We start from the raw sequence: 21,554 nt of genomic DNA, 5'->3' as shown, positions 1-21,554 counted from the left end.
TGGCCGGCCTGGGAGAGGGGGTCCATTGAGGAGGAACATCCCTCAGCCTGGGGTCTGGGCCTGCCATGGGGACGGGAAAGAGGAATTATGTCACCCTTCCTGGGGAACCCCTCCTGTGGCTTTCCATCATGGGAAGAAGACCAGACAAACTCCTCACCCTGGGAGCAAAGCCCCACACGCGGCACGCGGGGACCGTTATCTCCTGCATCAGCTCAAATGACCACCACTGCCCACTCAATGTAGCCACAGTGCACCTGTTGAGTCCTCAAGCACCCGAAGCTTGCTCCAGCCTTAGGGCCCTGCGGCTTGTGGCTCCGGCCGTTTGGCACGCTCTGCCTTCTGATTTTCACCATGGCCAGCTCCTTTGTCCCTCAGCACTCAGTGTGCCCGCCACCTCCTCAGACACGTCTGCTCAGCCACTCCGCCTGCAGTACCCTCCCCGTCACTCTCCACCCAATAACCTATTTTCTTTCTCAGCAGAGTTTTCTCACGTTGTTACGGTTTTCTTAGTTTTTGTTCCTTTGGTCTCCCTTTCATAAAATGTCAGCTCTATGGCTGGGGTTGGCAAACTATGGCCAGGGGTCCAATCTGGCTTTTTTTTGTAGTTAAATATTATCGTCTCTGGCTGCTTTTGCACTAACGGGTAGAGTTGAGTAGTTGTGACAGAATTGCTGTATCAGAGCCACAGCCTAAGATACCTCCTATCTGGCTTCTTACAGAACCAGTAAACTGACCCCTGGTCTTGCGAGCAGGGACATTGTCTACCTTGCTCATGCTGTGTGCCCAGCCCACACCAGTGCCCGGGGTGTAGAGCTTCCCCATCAATATTTGTTGAATGCAATGAGGAAAACAGGTGGACCAGAGCTGCCACAGAGGGGCTGGGGAGTCTGCATAAAGGCATGGTGGGCACCCGAGGGTCAGCTCTGGGGGGATTTCTATCTTCCCAGCCTTGAAGTCCATGCTGACAGCAAGTGATAGCACATGAGAAACGATGCTGAAAGCTCAGCCTCCCTGCACTGGTGCCGAATCAAATCTCAGAGACAGAGTTTTGGGTGAAGTAGAAGAGGACAGCTTTATTACTTTGCCAGGCAAAGGGGGCCACAGCGGGCTAATGCCCTCAGAACTGTGTGTCCCAACCCCAGAGGACTGGATGAAGAGTTTTATAACAGTGGTTCAAGGGTGGGGTCTCTGACAAGATTAGGGTGTGAGCAGGGCCTGCCCTCCTTTAACCTCATCTCCTCACCTTGATGAGCTTCTCTGGTCCCTTTAATCTTGCCTCAGGTGGTCTCCTGGCTGCTCGTCCTTTGTTCGAATCCACCCTTTGGAACTCAGGGAAGGTCATAGAGGCTGGAGTCTTGCCTACAAGAAACAGGGGACAGTAAGGCCAGACACTATAAAGCTCTTAGAGGAAAACATAGGCAGAACACACTATGACATAAATCACAGCAAGATCCTTTTTGACCCCCTTCCTAGAGAAATGGAAATAAAACCAAAAATAAGCAAATGGGACCTAATGAAACTTCAAAGCTTTTGCACAGCAAAGGAAACCATAAACAAGATGAAAAAACAACCCTCAGAATGGGAGAAAATATTTGCATATGAAGCAACTGACAAAGGATTCATCTCCAAAATTTACAAGCAGTTCATACAGCTCAATATCAAAGAAACAAACAACCCATTCCAAAAATGGACAGAAAACCTAAACAGACATTTCTACAAAGAAGATATACAGACTGCCAACAAACACATGAAAGGATGCGCAACAGCACTAATCATTAGAGAAATGAAAATCAAAACTACAATGAGGTATCACCTCACACCAGTCAGATTGGTCATCATCAAAAAATCTACAAACAATAAATGCTGGAGAGGGTGTGGAGAAAAGGGAACCCTCTTGCACTGTCGGTGGGAATGTATATTGATACAGCCACTATGGAGAACAGTATGGAGGTTCCTTAAAAAACTAAAAACAGAACTACCATACGACCCAGCAATCCCACTACTGCGCATATACCCTGAGACAACCATAATTTGAGAAGAGTCATGTACCACAATGTTCACTGCAGCTCTAAATAGCCAGGACATGGAAGCAACCTAAGTGTCCATCGACAGATGAATGGATAAAGAAGATGTGGCACATATATACAATGGAATATTACTCAGCCATAAAAAGAAACGAAATTGAGTTATTTGTGGTGAGGTGGAAGGACCTACAGTCTGTCATACAGAGTGAAGTAAGTCAGAAATAGAAAAACAAATACTGTATGCTAACACATATATATGGAATCTAAAAAAAAAAAAAGGTTCTGAAGAACCTAAGGGCAGGACAGGAATAAAGACGCAGACGTAGAGAATGGACTTAAGGACACGGGGAGGGGAGAAGGGTAAGCTGTGACAAAGCGAGAGAGTGGCATGGACATATATACACTACCAAACGTAAGGTAGATAGCTAGTGGGAAGCAGCCGCATAGCACAGGGAGATCAGCTCCGTGCTTTGTGACCACCTAGAGGGGTGGGATAGGGAGGGTGGGAGGGAGGGAGATGCAAGAGGGAAGAGATATGGGGATATATGTATATGTATAACTGATTCACTTTGTTATAGAGCAGAAACTAACACACCATTGTAAAGCAATTATACTCCAATGAAGATGTTAAAAAAAAAGAAACAGGGGACAAAAAAAGGCCTCCGTGCCTGGGACCGCCGCAGGCCCCGCTCGGTTTCAGAACCCACAGCGAACCCATGGGAAGGAGGTCCCTGCTGCCCCCAGACTTCGGTCTCCAGCCCCATATGCATGCCTCCAACCTCGTGCAATCCCACGTGTGTCACTCCGAGGCTGTGCTGCCGACTCTGGGGACACAGTGTGAGGACCAGCAACACTGGCGTCACCTGGGAACTTGCTGGAAACGCAGAATCTCACCCTCCCCTCCTCCATCCCACATCCTTCAACCAGAATCTGCATTTTAACAAGACCCTCCAGAGGAAATCAGTCCATATCAAAGTTTGGGAAGTGCTGAGCTAGGGAGAGCACAACGGCCTGTTACATAGTTCTCGTCCATTTCAAGAAAATGGAAAAAAGTGAGGCTTGGAAAAGAAAAAAGAATGGAACTGAAACTCTCCCTCCTCCCATCCCTAAAACAGGAGAATAAACCAAAGATAGTGGTTCCCAAACTTTTCTGCACATTAGAATCCACTGGGATTCCTGTGTCCCTCGGGAATTTTAAAAGATTCCCCAGGGGTTTCTAATGTGCAGAGAGGCTTAGCAACCCCTGGCTGAGGGGTTGTTGGTGATCTGGACAAGCCTCATAGAAATCCTGTTTCAGACAGGCTTTGCGTGAGGCGTGCTCACCTGCAGATCTTGGGGATGAAGTGGTGGCCTGGGGGTTTTGGTGGATTCCTCTCTGCTGTCCTGGGGAGCTTGGAAGACCGTTGGCCAACTGAGCATTTCATAGGCGCGTACGCTGAAGGCAGCTGCATCCTGCCATAGGGGGTGTCAAGCTTTAGTGCGACGGGCCCTGGAGTCCCTGAGCTGGACTCAGCCCCACTCCCGTGGCCGGGCCGTGGGACAAAAACGCACTCTTCACATCTTAAAACAGAAGACTTTTGCTGTACCTGGTACCCATAGATCCACCATGGGAATTTCTGTGTCAGCTGCTCCTGCGAGCAAAGCCTAACTTCCGTCTTGTCTGGGCCCCAGGGAAACTTGGTAAGAGCAGCCGAAAAGACGTGAGAGGTGGTGCAGCATCTCGTTGTCAGCAAATAGCATATCTTCACGTCTCTTTAGCTCCTCTCACCAAGCACTCAGGATGTTTCAGGCAACCCAAGAATTCCAGGGAGAAAATGAAAATCACAGAGTAGGTGTGTGACCATTCATTACAATGGTGCTGCTGGAAACAGCCTAGAGAAAGCAAGAAGAGGGGGCCTAGGGAGGAGGGGCCTGGGCTGGAGAGTGTGGAGTGTCCTTCCTGCCGTGTCTGGAGCCCTGAGTCTGCAGAGAGAAGGAGGCTGCTGAGGAGCTAGGGCCCAAGGAGCCCCTCCCGGCCTTGGCTTCCTCCCACCGGCCTGCCTTGGGCTCATGCATGCTTTGTTCACTTCTTATCTTGATCGTGTAGGGCCCGCCTGGGCTTCCCGGCAAGACAGGACCAAAGGGAGAAAAGGTACGAACCACCTGTGTCTTCACCCCACCTCTCCTTGGTAGTTCCAGCCTGTTTTCTGGGGGCACCACTGAGGGTTTGCAAGCTCAGATTTCAAAGCACGTGCTAATCCTGCCTTAGTGCGTGAGGATGGGCTCCGGGGTGACTGGGCTGCTGAAGGTGTGGGACCCCGCCGGTGCATCTGGGGGGGCCCCCTGACGTGGTGGGGGTGCTGTGAACCGCCAGGTGACCAAGCCGCATGGGCATGCCCGCTCATCAGCCCTGCTAAGCCCTCTGATTCCAGAACTTTTCCTCCAAAGCAGCCTCTGCTTACCTGTCTTCTCCATCCACAGGGGGAGCTTGGCCGACCGGGAAGGAAGGTATGGTCCATGCTGTTCTGTCAGCATTAGGCGGGCAGCTGTGCTCGGTGTGCATGAGTGTGTGCACTCCTAGGGGTGGGGACCAGCTGCCCACCTCCGCGGCCCTGATACCCGGATGGCTGATGACAGCACTGCCATCTGATGAGGACAGTAGTGACTGGCATTCGGACTTCTGCCAGAGGCTGCCAAGCCTGGCCAATTTCCCCCAGCCTCACGCCACCTCATCCTGCCATCCATCAGAGAAACCCTCCAAGGCCTCAGCCAGTGGCACCAAATGACTCTCACTGTCAATTTGATTAAAGTGGAGTAAAGTGTCAGACAGAAACAAATGGCTTTGCTTTAAGGCCCAGCTGAAATAAATGGCAGTTACTTCAGGTCACAGGGACTCAGTAAACCAAACACATGTTATTAAGGTTCTCATTAGTGTCAGGAAGGAGTCAACCCCCTGCCGCTTGCTGTAGTCAATGGATGCTGGCACTGAAATTGTAGGTCTTGGTGATATAGAAGAAGGTTCAAAACTTTGGCCAAGAAAGATGCCTCTGGTTCTAAATATAAATTACTATTTTCCCCATTAAATGTTTTATTTAAATACTTTCACTATCAATAAGAGCCTCAAACAGACCTTTGTAAGGCAAAGTTCCAACCCTTTAAGGCACAGCTGACCACTCCAGTCAAGGCCCAGCGGTCGACTGAAGTGCTGGGCTGGGAGGATTCTGCCATCGTCTCCATGCTCAGGACTAACAAGGGCCGTGATTGATTAGTGATGTCTGCCGTGGATGAGGAAGGCAGGAGCAGGAACTAGTACACATGCCAGTGCCTGTGATGTCTGGGTAGGGGCTGAGCCTTCCACATCTCCGGCTTGGCTAACTGAAATTAGCCAGTGGGTGCAGAGGTCAACATAGACCCCAAGTCGCTGCTCCCATGCTCTCTTGCAGGGCTTACTCTTCCATAGCTCCTTGGCTTATGTTGGGTTCCCTAGACACAGAGATAGAGATGGTCCATGCCATGTGCAAGTGAATTAATGATTAAGGGAGCTCTCTCCAGAGGAGCCTGAGGGGAGGGAAGACCCAGATGGGGCAGGGAAAGAAACCCAGTGTGGGGTGGTATCAGATGACATCCAACTTCAGTCTGATCCCTAGGGGAGCTCTGGAGTGTGAATGGCACCAGAGAATTTGTCCTGCCTTACCTTGATGTAAGGGGGCTGGGCTGTTGGCTGCAGGAAGGGGAGCTACATCAATTGCTGGGCAGCTCCAATTGCCCCCGGCAAACCCACACTTGCAGGTTGTAAGAAGGAAAGTGTTGGTACAGCAAGGAAGGTAGCCCCTGGGAAATGGGCATGCTGAGCAGCGGGGAAAGACCTTGAGGGAGTACCCCCAGCATCTGCTGCTGCTCTCCAAACATAATCCTCTCCCCTCCTACACTGCCTCCTTGGGGAGAACCTATGGGAATGCAGGGGACATTTGGGTGGATGGGTAGAGATGATAACGATCGAAGAACCAAGAAGTTTAGAATCCCTTCCCTACCACCTTCCATTTCTTGAATAGAAAAATCTTGTGTGTCGACATAATGTGACACCAGGGGCTTTAACTCATACCCGAGTGGCCCAACTTTCTAGGCCATCAGTCTTTGGAGGGTGGGGATGAGGGTCCTGGGGCCATGCTTGGAGGCCCCATACTCCCCTCTAGGCCACAGAGACAAATCTGTGTTTTTAGAGGGAGGGAAACAAACCCAGTTGTCCTGACTTTTGTTCTCTGTCTTTGAAGGGCAGACCCGGCCCCCCAGGTGTTCCTGGCATGCCTGGGCCTGTTGGCTGGCCCGGCCCTGAAGGCCCCAGGGTAAGTGTGGCAGCTCTCAGGGCTCCAGTGGCATCAGAACTGGAGGGGAGAAGATGGCGGCTCCCCAGGCCCCTGGCACATAGTCGGTGAAACTCACTTCCTCCAGATGGGGAGGAAGGAGAGAGCCTGAGGGCTGACCCGAGGTCCCTAAACACTTCCTCCTTTGCTTGGACTGCAAGACCTTGGTCAGGCCAACAGCTCGGCTTCTGTGAGAGGAGAAACAGGGGCTGCCACCTCTTTCCCAGGGGCCCTGTCCTCCTTTGTCCTGAGAGTTAGTGTGCAATTCTTTGGTTCCCTGAGATGACGCAAGAGGGGCTTGTGCCTGGGAAGCTGTTGGCCTGTCATGCAGGGGGTGGAGGGTGAGGGCATGGGAGTTGGGGGCTGGAACAACGGAAATCCTATATTCACAGAGGGATTGCCAAATGCTGGTGAAATCCCCGTCCTCAGACAGGTTAGGAAAAGCTAATACATCCACACTCATGTCTTTTTACACACTTTGGTCATAGACTATTGGGTGCAGAGGCCACGACTCCGAACTTTGACCTGCAGAAGTCAGGGCTGAGCAGGTGAATGTCACTGTCTGCTCTGACTCACTTATTGGCTGTATTTATTCTGAGAATAGAAAATTGTTCCCAGTCCTCTTAGGAAAAGTCCCAAGGATATTTCTTCAAAAATCCACTGTATAGAGCTGAGCCATCCAATATGGCAGCCACTAGCCACATGTGGCTACTGAACCCTTGAAACATGCCTAGTGCCACTGAGGAACTGAATATTTAATTTTAATGAATTTAAGTTTGCATTTAAAAACCTGTACTCAATTCAGTTAGTTGAAAATATATAAGTATTTTGGAGTAAACTGAGTATGTGAATCTGCTTTTTTAACTATAAATTTTTTGAAATCTAAATACAGATCAAGTATTTTAGATGAAAATTTAGCACCTGAATTGAGATGTGATTTAAATGTAAAATACACAACAGATTTCAAATATTTATTATGAAAAATGGATTGTAAACCTCTCATGAATAATTTTTACATTGATGGCATGTTTAAAATGATAATTAGATTAAATTAATTAGAGTAAATAAAATATGTTGTTAAAGTTAATTCCATCTGTCTAGTTTTACTTTTAATGTGACTTCTAAAAGAAGTTTAATATTAAGCATGTGGTTCACCTTATATTTCTACCGTTTAGCGCTGGTTAAAGTTTTTTAGCACAAAGGGCACTGAAAGTTCCAACTGTAAACCATTCTGAGGGGTAACAGATCCCACCTATGAATCCTAGTCCCCTGCCTCCGTAGTATACACCCAGAGGCTGATGTTCACTCTGCTTGGCTGCAAACGTAGGGTAAGAGTATATGGAAACATCAGAAAGGCCCTCACTATGCAAAGAGTAGAGCAGATGTAGTTTTTTGGGGGTGCAGATACCTTGTCCTTTGAGGCCCCAGTGCCTGCATGCTCTCTCCCCCTCCCTTTCCCAGCCTTCTCTGGGAGAAGATCAAACATCAGTCAATTTACAACATGTTAGTGAGCATTTAGTTTGAAGATCTGCTCTACCTTGGACAATTTCATTCTATGTTTCATGTCAAATACCAGAATGAAGTGAGGAGTCTGTAGTCTTGGGCCCCTGGGAGCCAGCAAGGGAGGATTTGGGGTCCTCAGATTCACAGGCCAGCCCCAGTGTCCCCAGTTCTATCCTGATCTTGCCCACGCCTTTCCTGGTTCAGTTTCTCTAGGAAATGTCACTGTAGGTCTTTTTTCCCCTTTCTTCTGATTCCCACAGGGTGAAAAAGGTGACCTGGGGATGATGGGCTTGCCAGGGTCAAGAGGACCAATGGGTTCCAAGGTCAGTGTGTTGGTCCAGATAGATTTTTCCAGGTCTTCTTACTAAGGTTCTGGAGCAGCTGATGTCTATAAAGTGGGGACTGTGTGGCTGCCATCCTGGGCTGGGGATTGTCACAGATATTGGAGAGTCCCTTGCCAGAGTGTGCTTATCTTTACCAGCCCTTTGGGGGACATCGTGTCCTGGGACACAGGGGCAGAGGGATGCCATTCCTGCCATTATCTTGGGCAGCGAGTGTCAAGCCCCTGGACAACAAAGCAGATGGTAAACCTTTGTTCGGACCTTTGGGAGACTAAGAAAAGCAGTGTTCTTTTTAGCCCTGGTTTAAACACAACCCTCAGGGACATCTTTGTATTTACTGCTGCAACTCCCCCACGCCCCCCAAAAACGTGCAGCCCAATGTGGAGACACATCTCACCACCACATACAGGGATGGCCTCCACTCTTGCACCAAACCCAAAGGTCCTACAGGGCTGATTGTCAATTCACCTTGTGCTTTCTTTTAGGGCTACCCTGGATCCAGAGGGGAAAAGGTTGGTGCTTGTCTCTGATGGCTCCCCAGAGCCTGGTCTGGGCTGTTGGGTCTGGGGTCAGTGATGAGCAGAGGATGGCCCCAGGGGTCTCTTTAGTCAGCAACTGCAGCCACCACTCCTAGATATTACCCTGTCCTTTGTCAGGGGGCTACGAGACAGGAGTGAGGGGCCTCCTAGCCAGGGCAAGTGGGTTAGGGAGGAGCTCCCGGAGGAGGTGGAAGCCCCTCAGGCGGGGCAGTGAGAGCTGAAAGTTGTGCCAGGTGCAGCGTGAACACAGCTGACACGGGGTGCTGCACAAAAATGGCAGATGTGTTCTTAGAGCAAGCTTCTACCACACAACCTTCTTGTCTGTCAAAAATGGAGCAAAACCCAAAAAACCCAGCCAGACCCTGGGGACAAATTTCCTAGAGGATAAGAGAAAATCTGGGACCCGGAATTTTCTGTGGGTTGTCCTTTATCGGTGTAGAGGTCTTTGAGGTCAAAATAGAAGTTTATCTCACAAAGCATGCCTTCCCTGGGCCAGTCTCCTAACCTCTGAGCCTGTATCTTTGCCTGGGAAGTGAGGGTGCTGACCTATGGAGCTTTCAGTTTGAAATGCTCCAGTTCCCCCTCCCCCACAATGGAGTTAACTCATCGACTCTCTCCTGTGGTTTCCTCCTAGGGATCCAGAGGTGAAAGGGGTGACTTGGGTCCCAAAGGAGAAAAGGTAATGGGCATTGCATAAAAATGATAAACTTCAACAGAAATGGCAGCCCCTGCCCACCCCCATCTTGCAGGCTGACTGGCTGAATGAATGAATGAATGAATGGCTGACTGACTGACTGACTGTCAGAATGACTAACCAACTGACTCTCTGACTGACTAGCTGGCTGGCTGACTGGCTGACTGGCTGTTTGTCTGACTGACTGATTGACCAACTGACTGACTGGCTGACTGACTGATCCGCCAGCTGACTGACTGGCTGACTGGCTGGCTGACTGACATTGACTGACTGACTGACCGACTGGCTGACTCTCTGTCTGTCTGTCTGTCCAACTCACTGGCTAGCTGACTGGCTGACTGACCAACTGGCTGATGGCTGGCTGGCTGGCTGGCTGGCTGGCTGACTGGCTGGCTGACTGACTGGTTGTCTGACTGACTGGCTATCTGACTGACTGACTGACTGACCGACTGTCTGAATGTCTGACTGTCTGACTGACTGACTGGCTGGCTGGCTGGCTGACTGACTGACTGACTGGCTGGCTGGCTGGCTGACTGACTGACTGACTGGCTGACTGGCTGGCTGGCCGGCTGACTGACTGACTGGCTGGCTGACTGACTGACTGTCTGACTGTCTGACTGGCTGGCTGGCTGGCTGACTGACCGACTGGCTGACTGACCGACTGGCTGACTGGCTGACTGACCGACTGGCTGACTGACTGACTGACTGACTGACTGACTGGCTGACTGGCTGGCTGGCTGGCTGACTGACTGACTGGCTGGCTGACTGACTGACTGACTGACTGTCTGACTCTCTGACTGGCTGGCTGGCTGGCTGACTGACCGACTGGCTGACTGACTGACTGACAGATTGACTGGCTGACTGGCTGGCTGGCTGGCTGACTGACCGACTGGCTGACTGGCTGACCGGCTGACTGACTGGCTGACTGGCTGACTGGCTGACCGACTGGCTGACTGGCTGACTGACTGACTGACTGACTGACCGACTGACTGACTGACCGACTGGCTAACTGGCTGGCTGGCTGACTGACAGGACTTTATCTTGAAGAGCTGACCAAACTCTTCCTCAGTCCTTTCAAGCATTATTTCAGAGGCAGTCACTGTGTTTGTTGTTCTCTTCACAGGGTTTCCCAGGACTTCCTGGAATGTTGGGGCAGAAAGTAAGTACCTAGAAGTAGTAAAAATAGGTCTCAGTAACAAATTAGACCTTCCAGGCACAGTGAAAAGAGGTCTGCCTCTCCATTCATCAGGCATGAAAAGCGGGTTTCACTGTGGAAGTTTCTGGTTTGAAAGGGGAGCAAGTTGTTGAATGCATCAGTGGGACCTCCCTCCAGCTCAGTGGGAGGAAGGGATTCCCCATCTGAGGGCAGAGAGGCGTTCCCTGCATCTTCTGTCTGTCAGAGGGCTATGGGACTGTTCAAGATCAGAAAGCTTTGTGCCCGGGCACTCAGACTGGAGCAGCAGTGCTCAAGGGCCCTGGCGTGGGTTTGAGACCACTGCTGCCTGCACCCAGCTCAGCGCTCCTTCAAGGGGGCACATGCATTGCCGGAGGCCCACAGAGTTATTTTAGTGGGTGACAGCTAAAACATTTTTTATTTGATAGGTAAATTTATTATCTATTTAAGTATTTAGTGGGATTTGCTTGGGACAAGGCTTAATAAAAAAGGAGTTAGTTTGGTTGACTTAAAGAAAAAATATTCAGTGAATAACAATAGAATGGTGTGCAGATGTGACAAAAACTGTGAAAGTGGCAACTGAGTGACAGACTTTTTTTTAACTTTTACTTAAGGTTAAGGAAGAGGTATGGGGGGGCGAGGGAAGTGTCAGAGAAAGGGTGCTTGAATGATCACTTAGGACAACCACCATCACAATGGTGGTCCCTCATGCTGTAAGGCACTGACATTGGAAACTTATTTTTGCCTAAGCCTCAGAGCACGATATTCTTCAAACAGGCAAATGGGATGCTTTCTTAGAACTCTAAATTGTTTTCAAGTTCGCCTTAAAATTTTATTTTCCAAACCTGAATGAACAATTTTTATCTGACTTTCTCTTGTCAGTAGATCATATTTAAATAATTTCGATCATCCGACATGATTATAATTTATCACTGCCTAAAGCTGTCAAAACCTCTGTCTCTGCTACCTACGTAGAGTGTTGGGTTAAAAATAAATAGATTCATTATATAAGCAAGTGAAAGGAAACATTAAGAGAGACAAATAATTTTATTTTAAAACACTTAGTCTAGGTTTTCATTCAGTGCAACAGTGGACATACATTCCTGTAAAATTAAGTATGACAGCTTAATTTTATGGTGCAGGTCTCTGCACCATTTACTAGACTTGCCATACAGAGTTCTCTCTCCCTCTCAGGGCAGCCTGTTTAAGACAGAGCTGATGTGATGACCATAATTAGGTCTTTGGAGAGAAATTAGATCAAGACATTACTGGCTGATTCCAGCTGGTGAAGAGAAGGACCACACTTTCTTCAGACGATCTTTTCCAAAAAATTATGCTGTTTATGCTGCTGTTTTCTCCCAGCCGAACAAGATACCTCTCAGCCCCCTCTAAATAGCCAAGGAAAATTATGCAAACATCTCCATGGCCACAGAGAATCCACCCTATCCTAGCAGGCCGAAGGACGTGACGGACGGGAAAGAAATCGTAGGTTTAGGGACAATTCTCGGTGAGGCAAAATGTTGGTAGCTTGACACATTCATTATACTGGCTGAGCCAACAGGTAATTTCAGCGCTTTATGCTTGGTCCTTACTGTGTATTGGTGTTCCCTGGAATCTTCCATTGTGTTGTACCTCCTCTGGCCTCCCTGGGAGAAGTCGTCCGGGCGTTTATCCTCGTCTGAGTGGCCGGGTCAGCTCTTCACGGGCACCAGCTGTGGCCTAACAGAAACTCTCATGGCTGCTGTTGCTAAGCTTAGCTGGTGTGGTGCCTTCTGGGCTATGGAGGGGTTACTGGGGGTAGGAAGGATGCCCTGTGGGGTGGGTTCATGAGCCAAAGAAGCCACCAGTGGGCCTGGAATCCTGGAAGAGCACAGGGAAGGAGGGGATGAACCAACATGGAGAGACAGGTTTTACAAAAGGCTGGCCTTAAACCCTGGAACTCTGCAGTTGGTACATGTGGTTCCGATGGTTCCAAAGAGAGCTTTTCAATTAGGGACTGTTGCTTACGCTGCTTTCCGTGCCTTTTACAATAACTAGATTGAGTATGTGAACATGTGTCTGGAACATCTCTCCCACTAAGAGTTTTTATCTGAATCAAATGGGAGTGAGGTGGAACTCAAACCAGCTTTTTACTGAAGAGTGGGGAATTATATAACGTGAGCAGAAACATCCCAAAGATGATAGTCGTCAAAACTGTGTCCAATCATTCAAAAACCCATAGATCTGAATCTGTGCTAAAAACAAAGCAAAGCACAGCATACAATTTCAACTAAGAGAGAAGGCATTTCCCCCATCGGTGTCCCAGGCACAGGGGACTGAAATGCAGGCGCCTCCCACCCTAGCCTCTCTGGATGGGGATTTAGGAACCAACATGTGTGCTGCCCGGCAGCTGTCTCTCTCAGATAGTGACCTCCCCACCCACGGTAACATTCTCCTTCCCGTCCTCTTCCTTGAAAAACTTCTCTTCCTTCACACGACCTCATCGCTCTCCCAACCTCCCAGAGCAGCCCGCCTGGAAAAGACTGGGAGTGAGCAAGGAGAGGCCCCGTGGCCAGAGATTGGATCGACCTGGAGCTGAGATTGCTCCTTGTTTCCTCGTTCCTCTCTTGCTTCTCTTTCTTCTTTCCAGGGTGAAATGGGACCAAAGGGCGAGCCCGGGATAGCAGGCCACCGGGGGCCCACAGGAAGACCAGGAAAACGAGGCAAGCAGGTATGGATCCCAGGGCTCACCGGATCTCCTGAGCTGGGGTGCGGGTGTAGAGAGGTGGGCAGGGCGGGGCGGACAGGTCAGGGACGTTGCGGGGACACAGTCTCCAGCATCCTCTGGGCTGGGGGGCAGTAGCAGCACCCCTTCCGGGGCACCTGGGCTCTCCACCGAGGCGGGAGTGCGAGGCGGATGGGGTAGGATGCCCGTCCAGCTGTGTCAAGGCTAGAGGCAGGAGTGGGTCTTCGGTTCATAAGAACAGGTCTGTCTTATCCAAGGCAACTGGGAGTGGAAATCAGGTCTGCTCGTTCGCCCAGAAAACCTGCTTTTTGCCTCAGTGCCCCAGATGCAAATGGAGTTCTGGAATCAGCCCAGATATTTCCCTGCTGTTCAAGGATCTGCTGGGTCTCAACAATAGGGTGCTTTCTCCTCACTCAAGATCCCCATTTGTAAATGACCCCTTTATTGGCACTATTCAGGGTTTAGGGAAAGTTTTCATTCTGAATTCCCCTAGTCAGCAGGCTCTTGTGTCAAACCATGTGATGTGAGCTGTCCCCAGGGCCTCAGAGAACCTCTCCCTTTTGCTCGAATGAGACGTGTGTGACCCCGACTCTCTTGTTTGCCAGTCTGTTGGCTTTTTACCTCCTTTCCCATTATACATGTAATATATGATCATCACAGAAAACAGAAAATTCAGAAAACTAGGAAGGAAATCATCTAAAGACCTAACACCCAGGTACAACCATGTTACCATGTATGTACACTTCCTTCCAGTATTATTGCTTCCGTGGACTTTCTAGTCGCTTGTTCCTTTTATATCCGATATATACTTATTGTATCCTAAATTTTTAACTTAAAAATCACAACACACACATTTTAACTTGTTACTGCATTCATTAAGCACTCTTACTCTTAAACATTTTTTTAAATCTCTGCATCGATTTTGGTAAATAAGTAACCAGAGTAGATAGCTTGGACAAGAGAAACCTAACCAAATTATAAATAATGCCGAGAAGTGAACGTGTTTGGGCACATTTCCATTCTTTCCTTAGGCTAGATCTGTGGCTTTCAGACTCTGGCTTCCATCAGAATCATCTTGGGGGCCGATTAAATACAGATTCCCTGCCCCTGGTGCACTGGTGGTGGTCCCAATGTGCCTCTCCTCTTCCCCAATGTCGAGACCTTACTTCCCAAAAACTCTGACACAACTGCGGCTGCAGCATGGGTGGTTGTTTTTAAAGCCCCACATGAGTCTAATGTGCACCGGGATTCAGAACCACGGTAACACTACAAAGCCAATTCTGGTCTTTTCGAAATGAACTTAGGAAAGACATAGACTCCAACCTGATGAATCAGCTTCCATGATGACTTTTTTTTTTTTTTTTTTTTGGCGGTACGCGGGCCTCTCACTGTTGTGGCCTCTCCCGTTGTGGAGCACAGGCTCCGGACACGCAGGCCCAGCAGCCATGGCTCACGGGCCCAGCCGCTTCGCGGCATGTGGGATCCTCCTGGACCGGGGCACGAACCCGTGTCCCCTGCATCGGCAGGTGGACTCTCAACCACTGTGCCACCAGGGAAGCCCCCATGATGACTTTTGAAGTCACAATGTTCCAGTTTAATTTTTAAAGATTTACAGTTGGTGGCATGGCCATGGGTGGCTTCACAATGATGCCACAGATACTAATTTCCTAAAAACTAGGCTCAGAAAAAGAAGAAAAAAGGAAAAATCTTTTCAAAAAAATCGTTTTCTCCACTACTGCTGCATTCCATCCAGAATGTGTTATGCTTGGGGTTTGAGAAGCCGGTTGGCTTCTGTCATCTAGTTCTTTCCTTGGGCAGTGTTTGTCTTGTCCTGGTTAGGGCCGAAGCCAAGGCTCTTTCTTGACCCTGTTGAGAATGATTTCGTTGGAGCAATCTTAAAAACGACACCAGAAACACATCTGGGAGCTCAGAGAAGTTAGGGAAATGAGCTCATCTTCCTCCAGAGACGTTACAGACACCCGAGTGTGCTCCAGCCTAGACTGGACTCGTCAGCCTTGGGAGCGGACCATGATACTTTCTTTTGTCATGAATTAATTGCCTAGTAGAATCTTACATACAGAGTGTTTGTTGAGCCATGATGCTAAGAGTCTCTGGAGGTTATGGAAAGTCAACCCAAATCCTGGAATCAGAAATCTGGAAGGGGATCCAGGAGTAAGAACTGCAGATCCAGAAGGACTTTAGAGACCACCGACCCAATTCCCTGCATGTAGTCACCAGAAAACCGGGGGCCAGGGAAGTGGCCTGACCACCCAGGACCCCCAGCCAAGCCAGCTGCCAAGCAGGGTTAGAACCTGGGAGATCTGAGACCAGCTTCTCCACAGCAATCTTCACATCACCCTCCTGCTTCAGGCCTGGCCTCCGGGCAGACCCAGGACAGCAGCTCTTGACTTTATCACACAAATCTTCAGTCACGGAGACACAACTTCCTTGACGGGAATCACCAGACTTGGTGGCAGTAAAGGAATAAAGAATGCTTTTCGGGCTTCCCTGGTGGCGCAGTGATTGAGAGTCCGCCTGCCGATGCAGGGGACATGGGTTCGTGCCCCGGTCCGGGAAGATCCCACATGCCGTGGAGCGGCTGGGCCTGTGAGCCATGGCCGCTGAGCCTGCGCGTCCGGAGCCCTGTGCTCTGCAATGGGAGGGGCCACAACAGTGAGAGGCCCGTGTACCGCAAAAAAAAAAAAAAAAAGAATGCTTTTCCTGGAAAGCGCTGCTCAGTGAGTCCCGCTTACAGGGACGAGGCTGTTCTGAATAGATGACTGAGCAGCAGAATATCTGATTACCGCTGAGGTCAGAACAAGGAGCGTTCCCAGCTCCTTCAAGCTGTGGCACTTCCTGTGCTCAGAGCCAGCTGATGTGGCTCTTAGAAGAACAAGCCTTCACTGTGGCTATATTAAGATGGTGTGACTTCCTTTGCCATCTGGGACCCATCTTGGTTGCCCCACGGAATGCTAAGGCAAGGCTTAAGACTCCCTCCATGAGGGTGGAACTGGAGACAAACTCTGACCTCACGATCCCGCATTAAGTGTTTAAGAACTCCTTGGACATTGCTGAGAGAGCCCCCAGGGCCATGTTGACAAGGCGGCAGGTCACACATCACATGGTGGTGAAAGGCGTGCCCGGCCTGCCTGTTCCCCAGGCTTGGCGAAGGTTATGTTTCATTAGGTGGGCGAGGTAGCCACAGCACAAGGGTATGAAGGGGACCAGGCCAAAGCCATCAGGCATCAGTCACTGTCCTGGTCGGGCCCCGGGCACGAGTGGACAGTTAGCAAATGGCTTAGGGGAAGGATCTACAGGTGTGCCATCCTTGGTTTCTGGGGTCATTCCTAAGGGCAGCTCTGGGGGGAGATGTGTGCTCTTAACCCTCCCAGAGCAGACAGCAAAGAGGACATGCTGTGTGGAAAGACTATACCTGCAGGTGTGCCTTTCGTTAAGAATCAGGACTTTTCTAACTGTGGGAAAAAGATGAAACTGAGCCAGTTGCTATGATAATCAGCTTGGCCCACAAAGCCCTTGATTCTGTGCAAACCACTTTTTCACCTTTGAGATCTCTGTTAGCCTCACAGCAAGCCTGTGCAGGTGTATATTGCCTGGCCCCATTTCACAGATGAGAAAACTGAGGCACAGAGCAACAACGTGAGTTACCCAGGGTCTCATGGCCAAGATGAAAACCTAGATCTCTCAACCTAGAGCCAACAAACTATATCCGCTTTGTGTGTTCAGCTTCTCCTCCTTCCCCATTTGGTCTGGGGAAAGGAGGTGAACAAAACAGATTCTGGCCCACAGGGAGCTTCTGTCTCCTTGAGAGACACAGAGGAAATGACCATACGAACAATGGTAGTTATGATCAGGGATAAAGGCCGTGAAGGAAAAGGGCCCATGATAGGGAGAACTGACTTGGTCAGGCAAGGTCAAGGAAGGCTTTGCTGCAACTGTATTTTAGCTGGGAGCTGAAGGATGGGAGGGAGTTAGCTAGGCAGAAGGGTGGGAAGAAGGGTTCAGGGCTGAGAGAAGAGTCTGGAGAAGGGAAAGAAAAGGCATGGTGCTGTTGAAGACCAAGAACGCCAAAAGCCTGGGAAATGCGTGGAAAGCCTGGCCGTGCAGGGCTGTGGAGGCTCCAGTAAGGAGTTGGGTCTTTATCCTGAGAGCAGCAAGAGGCCACGGGGTGGGAACAGCTCTTGTGCTGAGACAGAAATTGTCCTGATGAGCAGGCAGAGCCTGATGCCAGGCGACTGGCCTAAATCCCTGCTCTTTCCTGAGCCTTTCTTTCCTCACCTGCCCAGTGAGGAGTATGGTTTGAATTGGTTCCTATGTGTCTAGGACAGAGCAAGAAGTGATGTCTGTAGAAAACAAACTGACTGATACCCGAGGGGAGAGGGGTGGGGGAGGGGCATATGAGGGGTATGGGATTAACAGATACACACTACTACACATAAAATAGATAAGCAGCGAGGATTTACCGTGTAGCACAGGGAGCTATACTCAATATTTTTTAATGACCTATAATGGAATATAATCTCTAAGAAAACCCCACCAAATCACTACGATGTACACCTGAAACTAACACAATATTGTAAATCAACTATACTTCATTTTTTTTTTTAAAAGTACTGTCTATAAACATGCATCCATCACTGTCTCAATTGTCACTTGCCCTGAGGTTTTTAGGAGCTTGCTGGTCTCTCTGGGACCTCTGGGACTGCATCCTTCCCCTGGTACTTGCTCCAAAGTGCAAGGTGGTCCCTAATTTAGAGATGAATGGGGGAGGAGGTTTGCCATGTCCTGCTCTTATAACGGGCTCTGCCTTTCTCTCTGCTAGGGGCAGAAGGGAGATAGTGGAGTTATGGGCCCACCAGGCAAACCTGGGCCTTCTGGTCAACCTGGCCGTCCGGGCGCCCCAGGACCCCCGGGTCCCCCGTCTGCAGGTAAGAGCTACACTGCTTCACCTGATCCACGCTGTTGCCCTCCTGGCCAGCCTCCCAGAGAGCACAGGGAGATGTCAGCAGAGGCCTGCCTTGTGTTCTGAGTTGGAAAATGCCTGAAGCATTTCAATATATTTCTAATTTATCCACAATTAGACCCATTCAAATTTTACACGAGAGAGATAAACACTATTCTGGCTTTGTTTTGGGATTTGGGAGAACAAATAGAGGAGTGAAAAAGAAAAAAAAATCACATTGGTGATGTCATTTACACTTTAAGTGAAAAATAACAGGCAAGTATTGCATCAACTAACACCCTTTTCTAGAAGAACGTTTCATGGCTCTAAGCAATGCTCTTAAACTTAGAAGTAAAGATGACATTGCACATTTTTCTGTCTTACACAGTGTTATAAAAGAGTCCTTACAGATGTGCATCGAATATAGAAAGAAATCACTATAAAGGAATAAAAGTCTACCATTGAAGAGGGTACAGGTACACTGCTACCTTGTTTTACCTTGCTTAATTTGAGGAGCTAAGCCTTTTATTTAGTTTGTCAGCTCAAAGGAAGGCCTTCGTAGCACATCATCTATATAAGCACAGCAGCTCTAGGTCCAAGAATACTGTTTACTGACTGTGCAAGATTCTTTGTCCTCAGTTATACGAAAGGAATCAAAATTTTTATTCTAATTCTTTTCTTAAGAAAATGAAGGCATTTAAAAATCCCAAAGTGCACTTTTCCCCACTGTGGGGAAGTGTTTACAACCACATCATGGGAAGGTCAAGAAATGTCATTTTGTTAATCCTTAAAACCAAATGAAAACTGGCTCTGAGACTCCAACCTGCTAGGATGCCAGGGAAATTCAGTCTCAGGCATTAATGGGGTTCTCTCCACTTCTTCAACTGCCACAGAACCGTGGGGCAAAGATCCTGGGGAGTTATGGCAGATAAACATCACGGGAGGTGACCAGCCCTTGATCTGCCCCATTTACCTCTGAAATGCCTGTTGCCCAAGGCCACACGGTCAGACACGTGACCACCTTCCTCACGCCAGGCTTGGCTATCAGATCATCTCCAAGCCTGAGAATCCTGCTCCCCACAGGAAGGCCCCACAGCCGTCCCTCCTGAGACCTTGGCTCTCCTCCAGGATTTGGGGGTCCCCGTGCTCCCACATCTGGGGTGATCCTTCCTTTTCTGTCCTCCAGTCCCTCCCTCCTCACACTCCTCATACAGCGCCGCCCCCTTAGGAGCTTTTCTCTTTTGAGAACAGAAGGCAGAAGTCTTCAAACAGTACCTGTTTCTCAGCAAGAGCAAGAAAGCACAAAGTCTTGCCACCTCCTTGAAGTCAGGAATGAAAAAATAATGGAAGAACAAACATCAATTACTGTGACGAGTTATCCTGCCACCCTTATTTCTAACTGTTAGGGGAGCTGAATTGAGATGCACCTCAGGCCCTGTGTCCATGCCCAGACCCTGTTTCCCTGCATTGAATCGATGATCTGGATGAAGGTTCTTCCAGCCAGTCCTTTCCCTCCTCGGTTCGGATGCATAACGTTCCACTTGAGCCCATGACCCTGAGCTGCCGACCCCAGAGGCTGGGAGCGTGGCCTGAAGCCCGGATTTTGCCTTTGGAAGGGATGCTCTTGACCTTTGGGGGTATTTAGGAGCTCACAAAACTGAGGAATAGCCAGGAGGTGTGCGGCTGAGGGGGTGTCCTCAGCAAACTAAGACCTTACTGGTCTCACTGTGTGTATCTGACTTGAATCCCATTTCCCTCCTAGGGCCTGGGGTGGGGTGAGAAGGGCAGGGCCTGGAGACCCTCAGCAGCTCCCTCAGATGCCCGCTTTTTGTGTTGCCAGCCCCATCCCTGTAGCAGGGCCAATGTAATCCTGTTTTCTCTCCTTGGTCCTCTGGCACCTTGTCTTTCAGCCTGGCATGCCCACCCCCTTCTCTCTCTACCACCCCATCCTCTGCCGGATCCCAGCCTCAGTGCCCTCTGCCCTCCAGTGGACTCTGCTGTCTGTTGAGCTGGAGCATATTCCTACAGTCCCTCTGGGTCCACGTGGCCTGAAATAGCATTCCCGTCATCCTCTGGTCCAAGAGTCCCCAACCCCCAGACCTGTTAGGAGCCAGGCTGCAGAGCAGGAGGTGAGTGGCGAGCTAGTGAAGCCTCATCTGCCGCTCGCCATCGCTCGCATTACCGCCTGGAGCATCCCCCTACCCCTACCCGCCGGGTCCGTGGAAAAATCGTCTTCCAGGAAACCGGTCCCTGGTGCCAAAAACGTTGGGGACCGCTGCTCTGGTCCACCCCACCAACTCCTCTCCTTCCTTCAAAGCACTCTCTTCAATAAGGCCTTCTTGGTCCCTAACGGGATGAGTCTCCTTCCCTTGGGCCCCAGTCCCACGTTGCATCTGCTATGGCCCCTCCACTGTTAACTGTTTTCTGAGGATGTGTTTCCTCTTCCTTCTAGATGGCAGGTCCTTGAGGTAGGGTCTTGGCCAAGTCAGCTTTGCATCCGCATGGCGCCGGGCAGGTGGGGTGCGTGGGGCTGGCCCCTGCAGGTGCTCACACACCTGGTCTACTTTGACTCTCGGGCTGTCCCACCTGGATTATTGCGTGGCAGCCAAGCAGGATGCAGGCCAGCTCTTTGACTGATGTCCCCTCCCTGTGCCTTCCTTTGGGTCATTTCCCCTCTGGGGAACCTCCCAGAGTGAGGCTGCTGAAGAAAATGGGGCAAGAATTCTGCTCTTTAGAAATGTGTTTGGGGGATGGGTAGAGAAGGAGGGGGAGGAATTTAAAAGAGACCTTCCTGTGCCCAGGACCAGCTGGGTCATCCTCAGGAGTTGGAACAGGCCTCCACAGCGATTTCTGAGACTACCTTTGAGAGCCTGATGAAGTTCCACTCTCAGGAAAAAAATGTGTCTACCTCCACCCAAGATTCTGCTCACTGCTTCCCAGAGTTCCAGACCCCCTGCCCCCGATCCATCTTGGGATATCTTCAGGCTCTGTGGACCCCGGGTTAAACTGCCTGGTCTGGTCCATCCTTTATAGATGAGAACTTTGAGCCTCAGAGATCACAGAGATTCCCCAAGGTCACAGAGCCGACTGGTGGCCACTCCTGGTCCGGAATTGGCCTGTGACTCCTGGTCCCGAGACCCTCCCACGTAGCCATGCAGCTTCTGCAGGGGTAGAGTGGGATGGGGGTGACATGGATACGACTCCATGGTTCCTCTGCCTTCTCCCAGGTTACCCCTCGGACCTGCTCCCACTGC

The 21,554-nt window shown here is 49.9% G+C and overlaps 1 protein-coding gene across 4 annotated transcripts in view; it reads left to right on the top strand.

Moving 5' to 3' along the window:
- COLQ (collagen like tail subunit of asymmetric acetylcholinesterase) overlaps positions 1 to 21,554 on the top strand; it is a 72,388-nt gene that overhangs the window by 41,656 nt on the left and 9,178 nt on the right. For all 4 annotated transcript variants that reach the window (XM_060011511.1, XM_060011512.1, XM_060011510.1 and 1 more), the window contains 9 exons: positions 4,111 to 4,155; positions 4,485 to 4,511; positions 6,275 to 6,346; positions 8,128 to 8,190; positions 8,694 to 8,720; positions 9,382 to 9,426; positions 10,565 to 10,600; positions 13,245 to 13,325; positions 18,181 to 18,286. In XM_060011511.1, the coding sequence (XP_059867494.1) occupies positions 4,111 to 4,155; positions 4,485 to 4,511; positions 6,275 to 6,346; positions 8,128 to 8,190; positions 8,694 to 8,720; positions 9,382 to 9,426; positions 10,565 to 10,600; positions 13,245 to 13,325; positions 18,181 to 18,286 (502 nt within the window). The remainder of the gene's footprint in view (positions 1 to 4,110; positions 4,156 to 4,484; positions 4,512 to 6,274; positions 6,347 to 8,127; positions 8,191 to 8,693; positions 8,721 to 9,381; positions 9,427 to 10,564; positions 10,601 to 13,244; positions 13,326 to 18,180; positions 18,287 to 21,554) is intronic.

This window comes from Delphinus delphis, chromosome 4 (genome assembly GCF_949987515.2).
Source record: "Delphinus delphis chromosome 4, mDelDel1.2, whole genome shotgun sequence".
In the NCBI taxonomy this organism is placed as follows: Eukaryota; Metazoa; Chordata; class Mammalia; order Artiodactyla; family Delphinidae; genus Delphinus; species Delphinus delphis.
The sequence above is the reverse complement of the archived record's forward strand: the minus strand, read 5'-3'. Positions and strand labels throughout refer to the sequence as shown.